Here is a 19,210-nt window from a genome sequence, read left to right on the forward strand (position 1 = left end):
GGAAGCTACTGGCTGAAATCTTGGGATCCTGTTGCCTTTAGAAATATGTAAAAAAGAAGTTTGACCAACCAATCGGTGGAATAAGAATAACTCTGGGAATCCTTCCAAGGTGAGGTATATGGCATGAAGTGCTGGCTCAAGTTCCAATGACAAGGTGACTGTCTGCTCACCATCTTACCAATAGGAATAATTTATATCAAGATGCTGTTGCGGATGATGATAATAGCTTAATTCTCCTGTAGCTTTCATTTGAGGCTCACACTGTAATTTATAAATAGAAATTAGAATGACTGCAAGCTGATTATTAGATGTATTTTTAGCTTGGGAGTTAATATTAAAAGGGTGAAATGACTTGTCCAAAATCATGTAATGAATTATTGGCAAAGTAAACAAATCCTCACTTTTTCCTTCAACATGATGTATGTATGCTGTAACAATTTTACTTATTCCATATACAAAGACAGCTAATAAACTGTTAAAAAGCACAATACAGCTAATGTAAAAAATCAAAATGCTTTTATTGTTCACTGTTAGTGAAAATACAGCATATTACACATGGAAACAGTGGTGCATTCATGTGAACACACACACAGTGTGGAAGAACTTCTATACTATATGTTTTAAGTACCCAGCTGGGGTGGGGGGTCAGTATATTCTCATGGTTACTCCGCTTATCATAATAGACTTTGTTTGTTATTGATCCAAATGTATATACAAGTATGAAGCTGTGAAGGACATTTACAAAGCCTAGAGGAATGAGTGCCTCTGCTCTGCCACACGAGAAACACAAGAATGAAGAATGAAAGTGCATCCACTGTGTTCATCCACCTGGGATGCACTGAGAGCATTTTTTGAGGAAGAAAATTCACTTTTCACTGTTCATCAGCATAATTCCCAGCCTATTAAAGAGAAGTAATGGCTTCCTATCCAGCCCATGGAAGCTGAGGCAGTTTGCCAAAACAGAGGCTTCTTGTTACGGCTGCTGGGGAGTCCAGCGCTATGATCCTGGCAGAGATGTCATGGTATCCTTTCTTAAGGCACCTATTAGCATAGGATCTCAGCACTGATCTCACGGGCTGTTGCTGCAGCTGGAAACCAACTGACACATTAGACTGATTAATCCCTGTAGTAATTCCATTAACCTCCTTAATGGAGTTATAACACGGATGAATTTACCCCTCTGCAGCAATGCGAGAGGGAATTGCCCTGGAGAGCCTATAAACTTGGTGTGGCAGGGATATCTGAGGTAAACATTTTTGGTTTTGTTTTTAGCATAAAGTGTCCTGATTGGCTGGAAAACCTCCCTGTCTTCTGGGAGTCTGAACTCTTCCCAGCACAAACAATGCAGGCGCCCTGTCTGGCAGGGTGATGCATCAGGGCTCACGCGCACCAGCAGGGCTCTTGGCACCCTCCTTACAGCTGTGTGTGTGTGCACACTTGCCTCTCACTCCCTCAGCCTGCCCTGACGCACAGCTTCGCAGACACAGCCTTTTCATTCACCTCTGCAGTTTCCTCTCCTTGTGTCTCTGCATTATGATGATTTGTCTTCTGGCTGCTCCCTGTCAGAAGGGCAGCTTTGCCTGGACTGTGTCGCTGGGCAAAGGACTGCTGAAAATAAGTAGCAGAGCTACAGTCCACTGCACAGGGAGGAGAACAAGTGCAGAAATGGAGAAAGTTGGATTTCTCTTGGTTTTCTCCCTGATTTTCTAGCTTGTGGAGAGAAGGTTTATCCACCTTCCTAGCCATGTGCGTAGCCTGCTCCTAGGGTGGCTTGGTACATTGCAGTTCTATCATTAAAGGCTTCTCAGTATCATAAAGCTGCTTTAGGTATACAAGAGCCAAAGATACCCTACAAAACCCTCCCAAGGAACAGATACTGTTTTTACAGTCTACCACAACAGCCCAGGCTCTCTGAAAGCTCCTGCTACAATTCATTAGGGAAGGTATAGGCTGGCTGACAGGGACTTGGGGCTGGAGAAGTTAGGCAGGAAGCCATAGGAGGGTCTGACTAATTTTTCTGCTAGCTCAAAGACTGTTGCCATGTACACAGGTGCAGTGATGTGACTACTAAGCTGCAGTATCTCTTCATCTACATGGTGTGTGATCTCCTTGTTAATATGCTAAATTTATTCTGTTAGTTAGCCAGTCCTTTCCTCCCACAGAGGCTGCAATCCCGAGAGATGGACTAGTCCAACTCTTCAGTGATCCAGAGAGAGTGGGAGAGAACAGGGAAGGTGTTGTGTGTATGAGATGCACACACACGCTCTGGGATTTTATTTCTCTTTCTGCCTATGGTAGTCATTTCCAACATTCAGCACAGGGATGAGAAGTCCTAGTAGCCACCTCTTTCCAAAGACCTCTTGCAGGTTCTCCCTCCAGGGCCGGGCTCTTACCACCATCCCTTTCCGCACCTGGTACCGCGTCTGTCCACGTAAGATCAGCAGCATCTGGTGACAGCAGAAGCCAGCACAGGCCAGGCCAATCCCTAGCCAGAGGTAGAGCATGAGGATGACAAACATCTCAGAGCTGAGGAGAGCCCCTGTAAGTCAAGAGTCAGGGGAAGGGAAGACAATAAAAGAAGCATTTTAGACACATCTCACACGTCAGTGTAACAGCTCTCCAGGAACATTCAGCCTGGACAAGGGAAGAGCTGGCTATATTCTATAGCAGCTGTCCAAGTGGGGTGTCAGAAAAAAGGCAGGATAGTTATTCTAACTATATTAAAGTGTTTTCTTTGTAGTGTTCAATGCAATGAACCCTAATGGGGAAATACTAAAATGGTAGCAGTCTCAGTAGATTTCTTCCTTTGCTCTTAATGTGAGGATCTAGATTTCAGAGGCAAATTCAGCCAGAAGTGAAACATATTTGAAAGACTTCAGCACTATTTTGAAGACTAGTTAAATGATTTAAGGACCTATCTGCTAATCACAGTGAAACTAAGATTCCTAGATTCCTTTTGAAAATGGCTGTGAGTCCTACAACATTTAGATTGTTCCAGAAACCTTACTATGTACAGTGGTACTAGACACAAAGATTTGGGATTCACCACTGTATACATGTATATAATATCTTAAAATAAAATGATCAATAATGCCATTCCTAGCATTGAGCAAATGCAATTTTCATATGCGTGCATGAAAAAAAAGAGTATTTTCCAAAATATTTCCAAAATATAGTCCAAATTCCTTTTTTAAATCTGCTGCTAGAATGCTCCAAGTATTTTATAGGGATGAAACTCTGAACTCAACAATTTTTGTAATATATATTTATGTTGAATGCATTTAAATTAAAGAAACATTCTGTGGGCCCTTCTCTCTACAATGATTTTAGAATTCCTTCTGGAAAATATTAGTATAGTAGCAGTTATCACTGAGTGACCTTTCAGTGCCTAGGCAGATACAAAACCATTAAAATAGTAGTATGTGTGTGCATATGAATGTGTTCACACTTATTCTGTATATAGCAATATATTCTTAAACACCCATATTTACACACAGGCACGTACAGAGAATGAAATATGTGCTAATTCCTGCAAGGTTTAAAAATAAGAAAGCTCTCAAATGTTCCCTTCTGGAAGAACATGCAACAGGGCAGTTGCAGGCTCTGGGTCCTCTGCATCTGCAGGAGCCCGTATAAGGAGCAGTGCAGGAGTGCTGCCTCTGACCCCGCAGGAATCCCTGCCAGAGCAAGGATTGCATGCTTAATAGAGGGTGCTGCCTAAAACAAGTACATGGCTGCTTTAGGCTTTAAGTTTGATACGAGGGTGGCTGGATAAACGTCTCAAGCCAGAGTGAATGGTGCTGCTTGGCCTTCCAACCTACAAATCCCAGCTTTTCCACTTCACAGTGCTATAAGTGAGAGGTTGGGACTGACCATGAAGTTCACTCCAAGCTTTGAGCTTGGCTGAGTGGGTCCATTTGAGGATAATTTGTAAGGAGACTGACTAATGCCTAGAGCTTTCAGAGATTGTCCTCAAGACTAGAAAAAGGCACTGGCGTCAGTCAGTTTGCTTTCTAAAGGCAATGTCATCTTTCCCTTCTCATCAGGTTCCGTTCAGTTCAGTGGTCTTCATATGCAGTGTTGCAATGGGAGAGCAAACCCTTTAGGATAATGACAAATCCTCATCCCAGTTCTGCCAGAATAACTTAATGAATTAGATAGGAACTCCAGAGCCAAACACAGGCTTCTTTGCCCTTCTTTTACTGGGCCAGAGTGTGACAGAGATTTGTTCCTTTCTACAGCTAATATTCAGATGGGAATGCGGAGAAAAATAGCTATTTTCTTTAGAACCTTATAAATAAAACTTATAGCCAGCATGGCTGTAAGTTTTATTTCTGTGCGAGCTGCTGAAATTCAATATTGAGCAAGAAATTGCCCTTGTCTCCCCTTGCAAATGTTATGCATCTCTGAGCCATGTTTTCCAGATATAAGGTTTTTTAACCTTATTTTCAGGTTAGCTACATAAAACATTTTCTATCATTTCTTTTGTGGACCCAGTCTGACCTGTATTTACAAAAGTATTGTTCATTTGTCCCTCATCACCACAGCCCATTTTAGTCTCAGATTCACTTTTGCTCTGACTGACCTGATGTGATCTCAAGTTTATTGCCATACATTATCTATGCCAGAAAAGCTGAATCTCAGAGCTGAAATTACAGACTCTGTGTCAGATTCTTAAATCCATGCCTGAGCACAGTCTGGCGTAACTAGCCAACTGAAAATTTTCCCAGCATGGAGTCAGGAAACATTTAGTTGTTATAAGACCAGTAGATCCACCATTCATTACCTTTCAGTCCTGCCTCCAGTGTAGAGGACATGCTATAGAAAAAGAAGACAGGTGTGTTTTTCCTCTGCTATAGCAGTTCTCCATTTGGATCCCTCAACAATCCTTAAGTAATAGTTACGTTAGCCGCTTAAGAAAAATGTTGGATGGATGATCCTTCTAGGTAACTACACCAGGCTGTGCTTTTCTTTCCTGAACTGGAGGTTAAATGTGCTAGTAGAAACTCAATAGGCCCTTCGTCCCAAGGAACAAACACACTAGTCGTTGTCTGTATATCGCTGTGTGAGCAGCAGCTTTCAGCTCTGGCCAAGCTGGGAATTCAGTGGGAGCTGGGAGCTGTTGCCTCTCGAGTATGTTCTAGCTCCCAGCTCTCAGCCCTGCACCCAGCCCAGTTGTGTCCCACTCAAATCTTGCCAATGATGTGCTGTCTTTGGCACTGCACACTGCTGACACCAGAATTTGGTCACTTCAGTGACTCCTCAGATATATATCGGGACCCATCCTGGTGCAGATCAGACCACAGAATCAGAGAGACATAACTAATTCCTTGATAGTCTCCTCCCACATCCCTGCCCCAGTCTGCTTGTGTTGAGCAGAGCTTAGACACTGGGGAAAATCATGCCCAGTGTTTTTAATGTTAGTGGAGCTCATGTAACATTATTTACAAAAATTGTTCTACTTGGAAAAATGACTCCATAAAAATGTCATGGCAGGATTTCATGTTTATTGTCTCTCAGTGATTACCATGACAAATCTGCTAATTTGCCAAGTAGAGAGATATTTGTTTGTTTTCAGATGGCAACCCTGCAAATTCAGCCTGGAATCCAAAAAGCTAGCTGGGGCCTCTCTGGCTCTTGTACCAGCAATGAAGATTCCACAATCAAATCATAATCAACACTTCTGGTGACAGTGCATGAGCCAGAACAGATGCCAGACCTTTATTACGGAGCTCAGTTGAATCTGCAAAGCTAAAAAATACGGAATACCTATTTTAGTCTGTAAAGAAAGCTGATCTAAGTCTGCTAGGCATGAGCTGCATATGGGGAAAAATGACATTTTTCTGCAGTCACTTTCACGGCAGAATAACACACTAAGCTCTCTGCATAGTCACTTCTCAGAGATCAGGTTTTATCTATTGTCAGGTTTTATCTATCTCTTAGGTTTGGACAGAGGAAGGTTTGGGGCTAGAGAGTTTGGGGGGCAAGCTGAAAGGTGAAGTGACAACATTGGAAGAGCAGAGGAAGAGTTGTGGGAGCAGAATCAGGAGGAGGAAGGGGAGCATTTGAGAGATTTATGGAAGAGCAGGAAGAGAGGGGAAGGCAGAAAAAGCAGAAGAAGAGGTAAGGGATGGTGAAAGGAAGAAAGGCATTTGCTTTTGGTGCAGAGCTCTTGCAGAGAGCAGGCATATGGAGAATTTCCACATCTCTGTGGAAACTTGTTTCAGACTGGGGTCAAGAAAGAGCTTGCTAATCATGTCACATTAACTTTCCTCTTGGTTTCTAGAAGCTAACTGTTGCCTGAACCTGAATTCTCCTGTGCTGGAAGAATGACAAGGTATTAGTAAGTTTGCACTGCCAGGATAGTAGGTGGGTAACAGTGAATGCAGTGGGTGCATGGACCTAGATCAGGAGAGTGGGAATATTTCTGTTGGGATATGGGGAACCTGAAGATCTGTAGGATGTGAAAACCCACAGACCCACCACCACCACCCACCTCTGCTTGTAGGACAGCAAAAAGATGCCTCTTGCTTATAGGACAATTGCTGAAATCTTCTCTCTCCTCCTGTCTAATTGCAACACACTCCCTGTGTGACCAACAACCCTATTCTATCACTGACAAGCTGGTTATGGTTTTTTAGTCTAATGCATTATGTATAGGGCTGTGGCTGTAACTTGGAGCGGGTTCCAGCCTTTATTTCAGCTGAAGCAAAATCATTTGCAAGCACCGCCTCTAGACTCTAAACAAGGCTTTACTGAACACAAATAATTCTTGCTCTTGCCCATTCCCCCCTCTACCAACCTAATCCCCCATTACTGGGGAAAGAGCATGTCCTCCCTCACACCCCAGGGGCCCAGGAGGAGGAACATGCTCCTCATCTCTGAGGAAGGAGTCCTTACCTGAGAAGAACTGGCTGATGGAGTGAGGCAGAAGGGTGAAGAAGGCCAGTGGATTTGCAAAGGACATGGAGAGTACGACAGAAATGTAAGCCATGCCTGCCACCAGGGAGTCGAGGCAAGCCAGGGAGGTGTAGAGGCAGAACATGATGAAGTTCCGCATGTTCCTGCTCCCGATGCAGTTCCCTGTGAAGAAACAGTGGTGGTCATGCCTCTGGGTGACTCTGGCACACAGTCTACAGAAGTGAGTGCTGGGCAAGACTGAGCCAGGGGACCTGCTTCCAGCCAGCCAGTCCGCCACCACTTCAGCTCCTTCGCCCAAGTTTAAGCCCTTGCCCAAGTCCTCAGGGGAGCTCTGGATCACAAGTACGTAGTTGCCCAGGGCATTAGCTGAGAGGAAGAGGAAGAGGGCCCCATGCAGCAGAGCAGGAGAGAGAAGTGAGGTGGTGGAAGGGTCTCTGAACATGCTGGGGATGAAGAGAAAGATCTGGAGGACGAAGGTCACTAGGGAGATGCACAAGAAGTAGGCTGGAGCAACAACATTGAGCAACCTGAGAACTAGCATTGCGGATTACATTCCTGCAGGGGAAAGCAAGGAGAGAACAAACATCACCGCTTCGGCTGCCCACTTCATCCTTCCATTTCCTGCCGGGTCCCCGGCCCCGCGGCGGCCCCGCTCGGCTCCGGAAAATGCCCTCCGGGGGCCGCTCTCCCTCGCCGCCGCCCCACGGCACCGGCAGGGCCGGGGCACAGGGACCGCTCGGGGGCAGCGACGGCTCCCCGGCGCCTGGAGGAGGCACCCCGGCCCCAGCGTCTGCCTCCGGGGAACTTGCAGCAGCGATGCCCCGGAGGGTCTGCGGAGGCTGGAGGGGAGAGCCGGGCTCCTGCAGTGTGCCGGCTGTGCGGGCACCGCTCTGCTCATCTAGCAGAGTCTCTCTGCCAGGCAGGGTCAGTTTTGGTATTGCATGAGAGGAAAAAAGGTGGTGCTGGAGGAAGGGGGAGTGAATTGAAAGCGGGGGGAGGAGAAGAAGAGGGGGGGAGAGGTTGCTCTAATCCACTGCAATACGGATCAAATCCAATGCTCTAATTTATCCTTTAAAGCCACGGATCTACAGATTACCTCAATGACCGCTGCCCTGCTCTGCACGAAATTAGAAAATGGACAAAACAGCTGGTCAACTGCTGTCCGGCTGCAACCTGCGGCGCTGGGCTCCCGAGGGGGGGCGGCCCCAGAGCCGCGTCCCCGGCCGGGCACAGCACATCGCCGCCAGCCAGCCGGTCCCCCCCCGGCCCCGGCCACGCCGGCCCCGAGCAGCGCCCAGCCCCGAGCTCCGCAGGGGAAGAAGAAAGCCCAAGGCGGCGGGGGGGGCAACCAAACGCAGCGACGAGCTAGCCCGGTCTCCGTGAGGGTGCCGGCACCCCGATCACCCCCTCGCCTGCAGCCCCAGGGGCTCCCCGGCGCGGCGGGGGTGCACCGGTTCCGGTGTGCCTGGCGCCGGCAGAGCCGCTGCTGCCGCCCGGCCCGGCGGCTGCCGCCCCCGACCGCGCCAAGCGCCCCCCTCCACCCCCGGCGCCTGCCCGGCCCTGTCCTGACTCCCTCTCCCTGCCCCTGGCCGTCCCTTCCAGTCCTTGTTCTGTCCTGCCCTGTCCCGCTCCCTGTCCTATCCCTGTCTGATTCCTGTACTCTCTCTCTCCTCCAACTGTCCTACCCTGTGTCTCTCCCTCTCCCTGTCCTTTCCAGTTCTCGTCCTGTCCCTGTCCTTCTCTCTCTTCCTCTGCCTCTCCCTGTCCTGTCCTTTTCCTTTCCGGTCCTTGTCCTCCGCCGTCCCTGTTCTTCTCCCCTTTTGTCCTTGTTCTGTCCTCTTCTTCTCACTATCCCTTCCCCTTCCCCCGCCCCTGCCCCATCCCTGTCCCTTCAGCACTCATCCCTATCCCTCAGCACCCAGCTCTGTCCCTCAGCACCCAGCTCTGTCGCTTCAGCGCCCATCCCTGTCCCTCAGCACCCATCCCTGTCCCTTCAGCACCCAGCTCTGTCCCTTCAGCACCCGGCTCTGTCCCTTCAGCACCCGGCTCTGTCCCTCACCACCCGGCTTTGTCCCTCACCACCCGGCTTTGTCCCTTCAGCATCCAGCTCTGTCCCTCACCACCCAGCTCTGTCGCTTCAGCACCCATCCCTGTCCCTCAGCACCCAGGTCTGTCCATCAGCACCCGGCTCTATCCATCAGCGCCCGGCACTGTCCCTTCAGCGCCTTCTGTAGGGCCCACACACCCTCCCCCCGCCTCCCTCTAAGCACTGCCCAGGGGACACCATGCCCTCAGGCGGACCCTGGGACTCTTGGGTCCTGCCATGTCCCATGGCGAGAGCAGGGAGGTGAGAAGGTCCTGCCTGCTTCAGACCACAGAGAGCATTTCCTTTCCTCACTGATGGGAATAAGGGGAAGCCAGAGGCTTGGACATGTCTCCTGCTGCCCTGCAGTCACCTGTGTGGGGACCAGCCTCTGAGGCAAGGGGAAATTTAGGGGAGAGTTTCTGCAGATTCAAAGCCTCCCTGGGCTTGTAGAGCACTCTTGCGCAATGGCAGGCAGCTAGGAAAAGCTTTGAGCTGGGCAGGTGGTGCCCAAGCAGCATGGGATGCTGGTAGGAGCTGTGCAGACATGTATTTGCCCTCTGACAGCCACATGCCCTCTCCCCTCTCTGCCCACCCACACACTCCTTGTACTGCCTACACAGACACTGTGCACAGCCTCACACTCTCCTACACACCTACGTTCTGTACCCTCTCAGCTCTGCAGAAAAGCATCCCTGTCTTCCTCTGAAGAAGAGCCACCCATGACAGGAGAAGGCGACAGAAGAGGGCTGTTGGGATGCAGCTTTGCCCCCAGAGATAGTCAAAATCTGCATGGGTCACAAGTCAAAGAAAAGTGGATTTAATCTGATCTTAGGTCCTAGGCTTACTGGCCAAACCCTCAACACACCCATGAACAGACTCAGCTTCTCCAAAAGAGACTCTTCTTTCGCCTGAAGGTGCAGAGCAAAATTAAAGTGTGTTTCAGGTCTCAGTTTCTAGAGAGAGAGACCTGGAGGAGAGAGCAGCTGTGTTTGTCTCTTGCACATACATTAGTGTGGAGATTGGTGATAGCAACTGAGTTCAAGGGTTCTTCATCAGAAATAACTTTTTTCTCCTAGATCACTTTCATGATTCAACATTTCTGAGAAAAACGGTGGCATAATAAAAGCAAGTGAAAACCTAGACTGTAGGCACTAGATCTGCAGTGAGAAACAAGTAAGAGGCACCTTCAGCAGAACTGGAGGGAAAGCTGCTCAGAACAAATCTAGCTTTCACTCCCACCTCCCTCATTCTCCTGTCACGACTACTGAGAATAAAATTCCTTCAATATTTCCTCAACTCATCAATTTAAAGTAGACTGAGCCTTGCAATAGAGATACGTGACCCAGCCTGGATTCTATCTTTAAATAATCAGACAGTGTTTTCTCCATATTTTAACAGCTTACATCAAAATAAAAAAATTACAGAGAAACCTTTTCATGTAATGAAAGGTTCTTAGACTGAAGGGACTGCATCTCATGAAAGACATTAATCCTGCCTGTATAGGAGCATCATAAGCTGTAGCCAAATGTACAGAAAAAGAAAAAAAGAAAAGGAAAAAAGGTGAAAAGGAAAGAAGAAAAAACAACTTCTGTTTTCCACTGGAATGAAAAAATGGTGAAGCAATTTATCCCTGGTGTTCTCATTAAAATGCTGCTGAAAACTGATGCTTATGATTTGTCACTGTTAAAATACTGGCTTCATATTTTAGAATACAGTAAAAAAAATTCCTCTCTCAATGCTGTTGTGCCAATATGATGAGATGTTGGCAGAATAGGGGAGAAGTTGTCTGGGGATGAATATGCCTATGCATGTGCATATGGGTAGAGATATGGGAGATATGGGTAAATAAGGAGAATAGTGTAAGGAGTAAGTGAATAACAGGAATAGTAGTTAATTTGGAACGCACATTAAAAATAGTAATATTTGCTTCAGGAGTTTGAATTTTCCATGTTGTAAAAGCAACATTGTGAGAGATGTTAAGCTCCATGGCATTCAGAAATATTATCTTCCTTTCCCTCTCTGGAGAGACAGTTTTCCTGGACAGAGAGTCAGTTTGTGACTCAGAAGATGAAGTGTTTCCCCTGTCCTGCTTTTCAACTGTAGACAAATGATTTCACAGAATCACAGAATCACAGAATGGTTGAGGTTGGAAGGGACCTCTGGAGATCATCTAGTCCAACCCCCCTGCTCAAGCAGGGTCACCTAGAGCACGTTGCACAGGATCGCATCCAGGCGCGTTTTGAATATCTCCAGAGAAGGAGACTCCACAACCTCTCTGGGCAACCTGTTCCAGTGCTCTGTCACCCTCACAGTGAAAAAGTTTTTCCTCATGTTCAGATGGAATTGTCTGTGTTTCAGTTTGTGCCCGTTGCCTCGCGTCCTGTCACTGGGCACCACTGAAAAGAGTCTGGTCCCATCCTCTTGACACCCTCCCTTCAGATACTTGTACACGTTGATAAGATCTCCTCTCAGCCTTCTCTTCTCCAGGCTAAACAGGCCCAGCTCTCTCAGCCTTTCCTCATAAGAGAGATGCTCCAGTCCCCTAATCATCTTTGCAGCCCTTCGCTGGACTTGCTGCAGTAGTGCCACATCCCTCTTGTACTGGGGAGCCCAGAACTGGACGCAGTACTCCAGATGTGGCCTCCCCAGGGCTGAGTAGAGGGGGAGAATCACCTCCCTCGACCTGCTGGCAACACTCTTCCTGATGCAGCCCAGGATACCATTGGCCTTCTTGGCCACAAGGGCACATTGCTGCCTCATGCTTAACTTGGTGTCCACCAGCACTCCCAGGTCCTTCTCCGCAGAGCTGCTTTCCAGCAGGTCAACTCCCAACCTGTACTGGTGCCAGGGGGTTATTCCTCCCCAGGTGCAGGACCCTGCACTTCCCTTTGTTGAACTTCATGAGGTTCCTCTCCGCCCACCTCTCCAACCTGTCCAGGTCTCTCTGAATGGCAGCACAGCCCTCTGGTGTATCGGCCACTCCTCCCAGTTTGGTATCATCAGCAAACTTGCTGAGGGTGCACTCTGTCCCTTCATCCAGGTCATTGATGAAGAAGTTGAACAAGACTGGAGCCAGTACTGACCCCTGGGGGACACCGCTAGCTACAGGCCTCCAACTAGACTCTGCACCACTGATCACAACCCTCGGAGCTCTGCCATTCAGCCAGTTCTCAATCCACCTCACTGTCCACTCATCTAACCCACACTTCCTGAGCTTGTCTATGAGGATGCTATGGGAGACAGTGTCAAAAGCCTTGCTGAAGTCTAGGTAGACAACATCCACTGCTCTCCCCTCATCTACCCAGCCCGTCATTCCATCATAGAAGGCTATCAGATTGGTTAGGCATGATTTCCCCTTGGTGAAGCCATGCTGACTACTCCTGATCACTTTCTTGCCCTCCACATGCTTGGAGATGGCCTCCAGGATGAGCTGCTCCATCACCTTTCCAGGGATGGAGGTGAGGCTGACTGGCCTGTAGTTCCCTGGGTCCTCCTTCCTGCCCTTTTTGAAGACTGGGGTGACATTGGCCTTCTTCCAGTCTTCAGGCACCTCTCCTGTCCTCCATGACCTTTCAAAGATGATGGAGAGTGGCTTAGCAATAACATCCGCCAGCTCCCTCAGCACTCATGGGTGCATCCCATCGGGGCCCATGGATTTGTGGGTGTCAAGTTTGCCTAAAAGATCTCTAACCCGATCCTCCTTGACCAAGGGAAAGTCTTCCTTTCTCCAGACTTTCTCTCCAGGGTCTGGGGTTCCTGAGGGCTGGCCTGAGCAGTAAAGACTGAAGCAAAGAAGGCATTCAGTAACTCTGCCTTCTCTGCATCCTTTGTCACCAGGGCACCCATATGTCAGGATTTTCTGTCACTTGAATAGGGATTATGCTGCATGCCTCTCTCTGGAGGACCTTGAAAAGCTAAGCATGAAGAACACCTGTAAGAGCAAGTTTTTGTTGTTATTACCTACTGTGCAGATGTTTTCTAGAAATCAGCACAGTAAACTTCAACCAGTCCCTCACTTTCATCCTAGCTTTAATGCAGCTGAATCTCGCTACTCCACCAACCATTAAACACTCTCTCTCCTGCTGGCCAGTTGTGTGGTGGGGGTTTTCCAGTATGAACCCTTTCCCAGTATGTTCCCTTTAGCAAGTAGGCTGGGAAGCCACTGGCATAATCTATACAGCTGCCATCCAGCTGGTTCTTTCACCTTGTAGTCCCATAACCTAGCTACACTTGGTTATGATGATCAGCAGATGGAAATCTTCACAGCTTTATTCCTGGATTGCCTAGTTCCTTGTGCTCAGCCATTTTAAACAAAATAAAATGCAGTTCCAGTGATTCCATGCTCTGATACACCCTGCTCAAAATCTTTCAAGGTCTCTCTTCAAATTACATCCCAAATTATGTATCATTTCTTCAAACTCAAAATATGCATTGCTTCAGATAACCCCATTAGTTTAGCATTCAAGATACAGCCTAATGGTGATTTTTCTCTGAAATGAGTGAGTTAGTATCTGCTATTTGCTGTTACAGTTTGGAAGAAAGGAATGCTGTCTGTGGTAAATGTAGTACTGCTTCCCTTAAATCAAGTACGAACCTCATGAAATTCTTGTGGGCTTTTTCTCCCTCCTCCCCATCCTCCTCCAGTTAGTTAACTTTCAAAATTTGAACATCGTATCTGGAGAGGTTTCCTGTTTGGCGTGGTAAAGTTGGATAGCAATGAAATGTGACAGGCAAGGTCTGACATCTTCCATTGAGCAAGGAAACAAGTATAACATAGATGGCTACAGAGCTGCCTGCCTTTGTGCTGACCAGATTCAAATCTACCTAGGTGTAGACATGAACACTGGGAGGCAAAGAGATTTCAGTCCTTACCTCATCCAACTCTTTGTCATACTGTTGAGTTTTTCAGGAAGGACCTAACCTTCCTGAAATAGAAAAGTAATACTAACCTCCTATCCATAGTGAGAAATGATTTTCAGAGATCAGCTCAACCATCTATCCCAGTTACTCCATCTCCCTGCCCCAAGTATACCTATTCCTCACAGACTAGAGTCTAATCAGGTCTTGCAGATCTCCAGTGATGGACACTTTCCATCATCCCCAGGCAAACCATTCAGTTCGTTGTTACCCTTACAGAGTATTTGATTGTGTCTAACTTGAATCTCCCTTGCAGCAGTTTAAGGCTTTAGTCCTTATGCCACACCCAGTGGATATACAGAACAGGCAGATCCTTTCCTCTCTGCAGCCTTTTATATATTTGAAAGTGGCTACCATGTCTTCTGTATATAAAGCCACTGTGATTCCCTCAATCTTTTCCTCATAGGCTGTGCTTTGGAAACCTCTGAAAGAAAGATTGCAGGCCTGGAGTATTGTATCTGTTTTCAGGTACCTGAGAGAGGAGGGACATCCAGCACTGAGATCAGGGAGCTCAGCAGTATAGTTTCAGGTATCAGGGTTTTAATCATTTTGGCCTAGATTGTCTGTTGTGCTGTGTCAGTTGTGCTGCGGGTTTCTGTGAGGAGGACACTCATTAATAAGGGAAGAGACGGTAACTAAACAGTTGACAGGTGGTCCTGACTTTCACACACTGTCAAGCATGTGCTGGATCTGAATTTATGACTTAAGCACTGCTTCTGAACCTCCTTTTCAGCTCCCATCTGACCAGTCTTCACCCACCCTCCCTTTCTTCCTCCTTGAAGGCCAACGTTGAGAAAGAGAGGGGTCTTATGTAGCCACACTTCCCACCTCAGTGTGCCAAGCCATCAACAGGTTAATTCATCTGCTGTTTTCTCATTATAAACCTCCCTGCTTATCATTCAGTGCAAAACTAAGCTATGAGCCAACGTTTGGTGTACGAGGTATTTCTGCAGGGACGTGTAATGATTCAGATAGTGGCACTGAAAACTAGTCCAGACAGTTTTAAAGTAAATGAGTAAAAAAATCTGCCACCTAAAGACATATCCATGGCTTGTTTTATCTTTGTATTTCATAGAGACATTTTCAGGCCATTAATCCATAAAAATGAAGAGGAGGAAGGGAAATGAGGAATAAAAATGCACCTAGAACCTCACTTTTTCAAACAGGCTTATTCTCCAACTTCCCCAGTCACAATGTCCTTTAGCACATGGGTTTCCAGCTCTTGAGGAGACAATGTGAAAGGTTTATCAACAAAGGGTCAATTACCTCCAAACGAAGAATGAGTTGTTGGATAGACTATAATGGATTTTTTGCATCTGTTGAATAAAATCCACCTTCTGAATGTCTAAATAACAACCCACAGCATAGCTCAGGCTGTTGTCGTTTGTGCCAGAAAGTCCAAGACTCAGATGACCCAAGAAGTTAGGAGTACAAAGGGTATATTTAAGCAAAGAAAAACTGGTTGCATTCTAAGGTGTGCCAGCTGGTGTGTTCTAACACACAGAATTTTAAACAGGACTCTGTAGCTAAGGTATAAAGCCAAACCATCCTTCAAAATCTTAGCTGATCTGCTTTCCTAAGCTCTGCATGAATTGGTGCTGGCTACCTGAGAGAGACTCTTTCTCCTGCAGCAACCAAAAAACTACCATGATGGGTATGTTCTTCCAGTGTTAGCGGTGACTAACAGGGAGAGTGTTGTGACCGTGGGATATAACCTTTTTACAGGCACTCAAAAAGGAACACAGAGCTCTTGTCACAAAAAAATTAGAGCAGCCACTAACATTGTCTCATCCTGTCTGAAAGTCCTTACATGTCTCCCCACCTTTCCTATCTAATCTGCCTCATTCTTGGAGTCATATAAACATCTAAATATCTTTTTGGAAGCAGAGAAGAGAGACTGAAAGGACAATGCTATTCAAACCAAGTTGAATATTATGTTGCGGAGGATGCTCTGGTCACTTGGCTATTTTAGCTGGGTTGTGCAATGAAAGATCAGGCCTGTTTGAAATAAGTGTACAAAATCACAATTTGTGGTGCAATTTGATGTGTTAGAAAAGCTGTTGCAAAAATTAACATTTGATTCATTTGCTGCTTGCTGGAGGTGTTGAGAAACAAACTTTCGTTAATCAAGTAAACCTCGGTATGTCAGATCATACCAGCAGGAAGAGAAAATGTTGATGATAGGTGGGAAGAGAGAGTTGCATGAGGGCAGACACTCATAGGCCTGAGTTCAGGCCAAGGCTGCTGTCTCAGGGGAAGGGCTAAGCACCAACGTGCTGTAGTCCCCAGTCTTAGTGCACCCACTTCTTGCTAAGCCAGGAGGAGGGGAGCTCAGCATACGTCAAACCACTCTTCACTGGCAGCTGGCATCTGCAACATGAAAGCTCTTTATCCTCAAGACTTCCCACCCTCCCTCCTGTGAGGGGCCTTTAACTGACCAACTTCTCCATCCCACTGACACTACAAGTGTCCCCAAACCCTGTCCCCAAACCCTATCCCCGTAAGGGTGCAAGGAATCTGCACCTAAGGGACCCAAGACCCCTCCTTTCCCTGTGGCTATGACTCCCCCTTTCATAAAAGTCTGTTACTGGCTGAGTGCCAGATGAATGGCTGAATTCCTTGACAGAAACTCCTGCAGAAGAAAGCTCAAGCAGTGAAAAGAAAAGAAGGTAGAGTAGACAGAAGAAAGGACAATAGGAGGGGAAGTACTATGGACATTTATTTCTGCAAAGCTCTGAGCATCCTCTGTAAGTGTCTAGGTGCTCCTGAGTTCCTGTCATCCTCTGCATTCTTCAGTATCAGACATTACACTCTGGCAATAAAGTGTCACCTTGTGCTTCCATGGGAATTTTTCCCTTGCTTTCAAGATACTTTGGCTCTGTGATAGCAGAAAAAGTGCATGATAAAATGTCTTTTTTTTTTTGTTTAAACTGATGTATTTGAATCTTCTGAGCAATAAAGCTCAAGCCAAGTCAGCAGTCTCATCACCCAAGGTGGATACCATGGCGAGGACAGGTAGATGACTAATATTCCTTTTGTACTGGGTCATTTCCAGACAGGATACATCAGGAGCAGAGCTCCTTAGGAAGTACAGAATTAAAATAATAAATATAAACAAAGTTAATTAGAGTAGAGGCCCAACATAACCAGCAGGAACATATGAAGATGGTCATCTTAAGCAATCTGCTGTCAAAAGGAGCAGCTACTGCCTCAAGAGTGGTGCACTGCTCTTTTTATGAGAGTGATATCTTTCACTGCTCACCCAAAACTGGTTGCCTGGCCCTCATTAGTCATGATCTGTTGCTATTTAGTATTGTGTCAAATTTATATTGTACGTATCAGGGGCAAGAGCCCTTGTCTTCATATCTGCTTGTAAAGTGTCATGCACACCTAGGGAATCCTATAAGTAATAAATAACAATAACACATGCTCATATTCATAACCAAGTCACTGTTCACATAGTGAATATTCAGCACCCACCAGATGGTTTTTCTTTCACTGCCTCCAAAATGGAAATGACCAGTTACTAAAGATAAAATATGCCTTCCCTTTTGCTGCTTCCTAGGTTTCTTACTTGTTCTCTTACAGAACTGCTCCTCCCTAGAGAACCGAGTCTTTCAGCCTCAGAAGCAGTGAAATCAGATCTGAAATTTGAAATGTTTCAGCAGGAGCTGCAGATAAATGAACACAATGCTAAATCAGTTCCAGAAAACAGACTTGCGTTAATCCACCTGCTTGCTGCAGCAGTGTTCTGGGGGAAGTGATCTCCAACCTTGTTTTCACATGGCTGCTGCCCCCTGTCCTGAAGAAGCTCCTTCAGTGGTTCAGTAGAGCAGTTCCTAATTACTTTGGCTCTGCAGAGCTAGCTATCAACTAGTGCAATATATGCCTGCACTGTACATAATTGTAACCTTATTTATAACTGTTACCCCAGTTACAGTGCAGGTGGTAATGATTTTAACTGAACATTTGTTTGTTACATGGAGGACCAGATTCTCCCTGTTTAATTTCCACCTGCTCCTATGTGTACATTTTCCATTTATGATTCATTACATAAAATGCACTAACAGCACTGGGAGCAGAGACCAGGCTCCCAGTCATCTAACTGGCATCTTGATTTTTCCCCTTCTCTGTCCCCATGTGCTATTTGGACAGTTGCTCAGCTCCCATGAAGGGAAAGTGGTGCAGCATGGTTGCATCCCAGGCCATCAGGTAGCTTTGTACAGCACACTCTGGACTCAAACTCAGGCAGATTTAGGACGTAGAGCCCAAGCATTTCACTTTCTGAGCACATGTTTAAGCACTGAATTTGTTGCAGAAGAAGGGCTGTTATCCCATCCAGTCTGGCAGCCACCTAGAGGGGTTTCCCATACTGAGCCCTGAGTGGGTGGAGGTGCTTTCTGTGCAGTCCCAAGCTAGATGCCTGCTCAGCCCCATCACTAGCCAGGGCTTCCTCTAGGCAGCTCTCTGCCTCAGCAGTGATGAACAGCATCTTTTCTTGGAGTTGACCTGGCTTGCTTTAGCAGAGCAAATTCAAAGGATTGTTCAGGATAAGGATGAGAGGCAGAACCAGAGCCTTATCTTAGGAAGCTGCAGACAGCCTCACCTATTTGCCTGTTTCCAGCATCCATGTGGCCTAAACTCCCAAGGGAGGCCTCTCTTTCTTTGTTCTGAGGATCCTGAGGTGTCCATATAGGTGTTGTGAGCCATCACAAGGCCCGTAAGGTCAATATCCCTTCTGTGTTGGGCAGGACTGAAGGGCAAACCTCAGCCCAGTAATGTCATCTATCTAAATGAGCCAAGGAAAAAATAACTGAGATGCTGTTTTCTTTCCTCAGCTGAAGGAAAATAAAGTAATCATTTGATTATGGGTAGCTGTTGGCTAGAACCCAGGAAGCACCTGATGTATTTGGTATCAAACAAATGAAGCCCTTAGCACTGCCCAAGTTTAGGTTGATGGCAGCATGTCAGGAGCAATCATGCATCAGGCCACCTGAAGAAAGGGCATTCTCCTGTGAGATGATAATTTGCCTTCTCCTCAAGCTTCTGGGGTTGTCCAAAGGCTAATGGTAGCAGAGGGCCTATGAAGCTGATGTAGAGTCTGCTGTGTGGATTGTACCTATGGTCTTACCTCCCCTTCCTCCTTGCACTGGGATTGAGCTGAGGGAGGAAAATCCAGCAGAGAACTGCAGTGGAACAGCAAGGAAGGAGGTGAATTATTCACCTATGAAGACCCAGTGAGGAGTTATGTGATGAAACTAAGATGGAAAATGAAGAATAAATACA

The 19,210-nt window shown here is 46.7% G+C and overlaps 1 protein-coding gene across 1 annotated transcript; it reads right to left on the bottom strand.

The window, feature by feature from the left end:
• Positions 1–2,245: 2,245 nt before the first annotated feature.
• Positions 2,246–7,462, bottom strand: ZDHHC22 (zinc finger DHHC-type palmitoyltransferase 22). Its single transcript, XM_013941011.2, has 2 exons — positions 6,901–7,462; positions 2,246–2,539 (listed from the first exon to the last, which is right to left on the bottom strand). Exons 1-2 carry the CDS (start codon positions 7,460–7,462, stop codon positions 2,274–2,276), a joined length of 828 nt encoding a protein of 275 aa, XP_013796465.2. The 3' UTR covers positions 2,246–2,273.
• Between the last annotated feature and the right edge of the window lie 11,748 nt (positions 7,463–19,210).

This window comes from Apteryx mantelli, chromosome 4, assembly GCF_036417845.1.
Source record: "Apteryx mantelli isolate bAptMan1 chromosome 4, bAptMan1.hap1, whole genome shotgun sequence".
In the NCBI taxonomy this organism is placed as follows: domain Eukaryota; kingdom Metazoa; phylum Chordata; class Aves; order Apterygiformes; family Apterygidae; genus Apteryx; species Apteryx mantelli.